The sequence below is a fragment of the Onychostoma macrolepis genome, chromosome 01, assembly GCF_012432095.1.
Source record: "Onychostoma macrolepis isolate SWU-2019 chromosome 01, ASM1243209v1, whole genome shotgun sequence".
NCBI lineage: Eukaryota > Metazoa > Chordata > Actinopteri > Cypriniformes > Cyprinidae > Onychostoma > Onychostoma macrolepis.
In genome coordinates this window covers 46,834,125-46,840,124 of record NC_081155.1, presented here as the reverse complement: position 1 = coordinate 46,840,124, position 6,000 = coordinate 46,834,125, and the positions used below count along the sequence as shown (strand labels likewise).

Below are 6,000 nucleotides of genomic sequence, written 5' to 3'. Positions count from 1 at the left end.
GTAAATGCATCCTGATTTAAGAATTTTTAGATATTTATACTAGAAAACAAGACATAAATACTATGGAAGAAAATCATTGTTTGCAGTGTATGAGACAAAGCTTATTATCAGGACAAACTCTTAAGGAATTGTTTTATAAGATGGACCCAGAAAAACTTTCTTTCAAAAGTAAATTTAAAGAATCTTTTATAGAATTGTATGCACAAATTATTGTTTTTTTTTAATTGCTTTATTTAATTTTTGTATTGTGTACTACTGTATTGGTTTTCTAATGTATAATCTGTGTGTGCCATGAAATAGCCTGAAGCTGATGTGGCAATAAACTAAAATCAAGTCAAGTATTATCACAGTTGTTATTGTTAACTATTTAAAATGATTTTTGGTTATATTTGATGAAAAACTTAAGCTAAGAAAATGAAAATTGAAGATTTTAAATATTTTTAAAGGAGTCTCTTCTGCTCATCAGGGCTGCATTTATTTGATTAAAAATACAGAAAAAAAAAAACAGTTAAATTGTGAAATAATATAATATTGCAATTTAAAATAACTGTTTTCTATTTGAATATACTTTAAAATTTAATTTATTGTTGTGAAGCAAAGCTGTATTTTCAGCATCATTACTGCAGTCTTCAGCGTCACATGATCTTCAGAAATCACTGTAATATACTGATTTATAATCAACGTTGAAAACAGTTTTTGCTGCTTCATTTTTATTTATTTATTTTTTAACCTTTTTTCAGGATTTTTAAATTTAAAAAAAAAAAGAACAGCATTTATTTAAATTATAGTAATAAAAAAAAAATTCTTTCTATTTTTGAAAGAAATGAACACTTTTATTCAGCAAAGATGTGTTAAATTGATAAATAGTGACAGTGAAGACTTATATTGTTAGAAAATCTATTTTGAATTAATGCTGTCCTTTTTTAATCTTTTATTCATCAAAGAATCAATAAACAATAGTAATATTAAATTGCAATTATATTTCACAATTTTACTGTTTTTTGCTGTATTTTTAATCAAATAAATACAGCCTTGATAAGCAGAAGAAACTCCTTTAAAAACATTAAAAATCTTACTGATCCCAAACTTTTGAACGGCAGTGTATATTATATCAAATACAATGTATGTTTTTTTATATTACAATTAGTAATTTTATATAATACATATAAATAAATGTATTTACATTATCCATTAGCATAAGTATTGAACGAATACAATTACAACACAATAAATTACATGGCATAGATAACATCATTAATACTCAAAACATGAAAGAATAAAGTTTTATAAAAATAAATATTAGGTTTTTTTTAAATTACATTCATGACAGTTTTTCATGTTAGATGTGTTTAATGTCACAATGCAAAAAATCCTCTTAAATATAAGATTCGCTGTTATTACACTAAACATTCAGTGGTGATATCTGACCCTGCAGCACAAAACCAGTCATAAGTAGCACAGGTATATTTGTATTTTTCTTTTATGCCAAAAATCATTAGGATATTAAGTAAAGATCATGTTCCATGGAGATATTTTGTAAATTTCCTACCGTAAATATATCAAAACTTCATTTTTGATTAGTAATATGCATTGCTAAGAACTTCATTTGAACAACTTTAAAGGTGATTTTCTCAATATTTAGATTTTTTTGCACCCTCAGATTCCAGATTTACAAATATTGTCCGATCCTAACAAACCATACATCAATGGAAGGCTTATTTATTCAGCTTCCAGATGATGCATAAATCTCAATTTCCAAAAATGGACCCTTATGACTGGTTTTGTGGTGCAGTAAGTGATGAAGGAGACTCGCTGTTTGTTCTGCAGGTTTCCAGGATCATCAGAGGAGCGTCTGAAGGTTCATCAGAGCGCTGTGGAGTCTCTGGGACTTGCCTGTTACACAAAAGGTTAGTAAACCCCATACCATCACAAACAAAACTACCCATGATGCTCCTCTGACAGTGTGTTTGTGTTCAGGAGCTCTCAGCAGCCTCTTCTACTTGGCCTACAGCTTTCATAATGATGTGACGGAGGGGATCCTGACCAACACCAACTGTGGAGGTGCGTTTCTGAATGACTCGAGACTCACTGAATGACACGTTCAGCTGAGGATGATGGTGATGTGAGCGTGTTAAAAGCAACAGTTTAGCAAAACATGAAAATGTGTTCTCCCTCAGGTCATCCGAGATCAGGATGAGTGTTTCTTCATCAGGTTTGTAGAAATGTGTCGCTGCATCAGTGTCTCAGCAATGGATGCTCTGCAGTGAATGGGTGCCGTCAGAACGAGAGTCTGATAAAAACATCACAATAATCCACAGCACTCCAGTCCATCAGTTAACATCTGGAGAAGACAAAAGCTGAAACAAAAGAGGTTTTAAACTCAAATACGAGTCCATAATCCATAATAACTCTTCCTGCAGTGAAAAAGTGTTCTGGTCTGAATCAGGAGAGAAATCTGCACAGATGCCAAAACAGTCCAAAACAGCTCTAAACAAATATGTGGCTGGATTTTGATGTGAGAGACGACAGCAGATGCACTTCTTCACTGGAGGAAGCGTTATTATGGATTATGAACTCATATTTGAGTTAAAAACCTCTTTTGTCTCAGCTTTTGTCTTCTCCAGATGTTAACTGATGGACTGGAGTGCTGTGGATTATTGTGATGTTTTTATCAGACTCTCATTCTGACGGCACCCATTCACTGCAGAGCATCCATTGCTGAGACACTGATGCAGAGACACATTTCTACAAACCTGCATCTGGTCTGAGGATAAGTGAATATTGGCTCTTAGTGTCAGGGTGAGCTGTAGTGTGTTGTGTGCGTCCTCAGGTGAGAACTGTAACCGCGGGGCAGCGTTAGGGGCTCTTCTCGGCGCGCGGGCGGCGTATCTCGGCTCAGTCGTGCCACAGGACTGGAAGAACGAGCTGCTCGATGCTCAGGAGCCAATCGCTGACATCCTGCGGGATCTGAACCAATCCACATCAGTCTGATGTTCTTCTGCTAGAGAACTTCCTCCTGCACTGCTGTGCTGTTTAACTCGACACACACACACACACACACACACACACACACACACACACACACACACACAGGAAAGGTGCCCACAGATGTGGTTTCCAGCCTCTCGTCTCTATACCTGCGTCTCTGCTTTCGCATTGTGACCTACTTGCATAATTCTGCCATTAAAACTGCATCTGTTATAGATTGAGTAAATGATTATCAGATAGCTGATGCTTTAAAGATACTCATTAGTGTGTGTTTGAGACTTAAAACATGTCAGTCTGAGTGAGAACATGCTGAATGTGAATTATATCTGTGCACACTAAACACTCAAAGACACTCATTTCAGAGTTTGAAACTGAAATATATAAAATAATATCTTTCTCTTCTTGTTTTGAAATGCTTCCACAAAAAGTGGCTGTGATAAAGCTTCTCGGATATGTAATAGTGACTTGTGTCTGCTAGTTATAGACAGGGTGTTTAGACTAAGTCAAGATTAGGTCATAGTTCAATTAGGACATTTAAGTTATTTTTTATAAGCATGCCTTAGAAAATACATTACTGGGGTGCATCGTGAGACAAAACAAATGCACTGATATGTTTTCAGATCAGTCGTGCAATTTTCTTTCAGTTGAAACAGCTCAGAATTACATTTTAATCTGGGACTAGTTTTATAAACGGGTTTTTAGTTTCTAGTCTAATATAGTGTGTAATTATGTAACTTTTAAATTGTGCATTATGATTTAACTTCAATTTACTTTATTAAGACACTATCTTTAATGTAACAATTGAATTGTGAGTATAATATGCACATTATTAAATGATCTTCTGTTTATGCAGTAGTTTTGTTGATGTTGATGATCTGGGTTGAGTTTATCCGTCCCGTTCGCTCACTCCAGGCCCTTTGTGAACATGCTGTTGTGTTGTTTGAATCATATTTATTTTTCTCATTTTTTAAGTATAAATCAGATGAATCAGTGAGTGTGTGTTTGCAGCAGCTCTGGATGGCTGTGTGTGAGCTGAACTCGGTGTGTTGTGTGGTTCGGCGTCTGATTTCTGTTTAAACCATGCATCTCTCTGTGGTCTCAACAAACGAGACGAGACTCTAAAGTTCAGATGTAAAGCAGCTCATCACACGCAGATCTGAACTAGAGTTTAAACTCGAGCTGATTTCAAGAGACGGAAACCGCAGGGCTTCTTATAGCTTTAGGTAAATGAAAGCTAGAGCTGTAAAGTAGAGTCGTATGTGATATAGATGATTCATTATGCAATCGCTAGTGTGCTGTCAGACGGGGAACACCGTTTGAATGTTCAACAATTAAAGTCATAGGAAACTTTACATTTAAAGGAAGAATTCAGCTTTAAATTATAGTTCTGTCATCATTTACTCGCTCTCATGTTTCGCCTGTATGACTTTGTTTTCTTCAGAAACACACTAGAAGATATTTTGTGAAACATTGGACCCCATTGACATTCACTGTTTGAAATGAATATAAAAAAATAAAAATAAAACGATTCAAATATAAAGAAAAAGTCATAAAGGTTTGGAGCGACAGGAGGGGGAAATTTAAGACTTACGTTTTTTAAATTGAAAATGTTAAGGTCTTAAATTTAAGACCAAGTCAGAAAATTTAAGGAATAAATTGAAAGTAACACAATACACCTGTATGTTCTCTAAATGTGATTAAGAGAGAACACAATGAACAACAGATCTCTATAACTTTTGAATTAATTTCCAATAAATAAATAAAAAAAAGATTATCTCTGCTCCCAAACACTAGAATCTGGGAATATCTTTTACCTTTTACTGAACCTTCTGATTCTTCCTCGGTGTTTCGGTCTTGTTTTCCAGTGCAAACATCTAATGATTTTTACAATTGCTTACACGCTAAAATGAAAAATTGAAACCTGACACTCAGTGAGCAAAACCTCAGCTCAAATCTGCACAACTATAAGCACATTCTCAGCCTCACACTTTCTGCAAAACACTAAACACTTCTCTACATTAGACACAGAAATCTTTCCACATATGAACCGATTGCTCAAACACGGCCATCAGGTGTGCAGATTCTTCAGGACATTGCCTGTGATACGGATGAAGTGGCCATATCAATACGAAGAGATGTTTTTTTGTTTATGTACTATATTGTTTTTAGAATATGTTCTGATTTTCAGTGCATTGATGTACTGAAGGATTTTACAATGCGGTGAGAAATAAATATCTTCATGAACGTGCAGTACTTGTCTCGTGTGTTGTGTTTGGTCAATACATTCATGTACTCTAACAATATCTCAAAAAAAAAAAAAACTATCAAAAATATAAAGTGTTTAAGATTGAGCACAGCAGTGTGTAAGTGGTTCAAACACAATCCAACTGTGCGTGCCATACGATACCAAAACTGTGTTTTGTTAAATTACTGTAAAGTTTTGAATGAAGTGTTTCCTTTTGCAAAAGATCTGAGATGTTCTGATTCTCGTGTGTGAATTGTGTGTAGTGTTTTGACAAAATGAGCCTTGTTTTTAAAATCGTGCCGAAGCAATCGTAAAAAACTCAATCAAGACACATTTACTTGAAATGCAAAATCACAGAAGATATGAAGTCTTGTTTGAAAGTGAGTTTATGATCAAAAGAAGAACACATATCTGCCAAGGAACTTTATTTGTTCTTGTTTAATTTTAATTAATTTCTAAGAAAACAAGACTTCATATCCTCACTTTGCATCTCCAGTAAATGTATCTTGATACATCATGAAAAATACTGAGGAAGATATTCATCTTCTGCAGTGCATCCAACATTTAATGCCATGACTTTATTAATTTTAAGACTTTCTGCTCTGATTTAAGACCTTTTAAGGCACTAATTTGAGGCCCATAAAAAATACTTTTTATGACCTGCAGAAACCCTGGGGAGTAAATGATGACATAATTATAATTTTTGCATGAACTATTTCTTTAAATTTCTTAAAATTTATACAGTTTCTAAAATCCAGCAGTTTGTG

The 6,000-nt window shown here is 34.2% G+C and overlaps 1 protein-coding gene across 1 annotated transcript in view; it reads left to right on the top strand.

Moving 5' to 3' along the window:
* LOC131539028 (uncharacterized) overlaps window positions 1-5,337 on the top strand; it is a 12,888-nt gene extending 7,551 nt beyond the window's left edge. The window contains exons 7-9 of the mRNA XM_058773307.1: window positions 1,828-1,907; window positions 1,978-2,061; window positions 2,831-5,337. Coding sequence (XP_058629290.1) covers window positions 1,828-1,907; window positions 1,978-2,061; window positions 2,831-2,991 — 325 coding nt within the window. The 3' untranslated portion in view covers window positions 2,992-5,337. The remainder of the gene's footprint in view (window positions 1-1,827; window positions 1,908-1,977; window positions 2,062-2,830) is intronic.
* The last annotated feature ends 663 nt before the right edge of the window (window positions 5,338-6,000 follow it).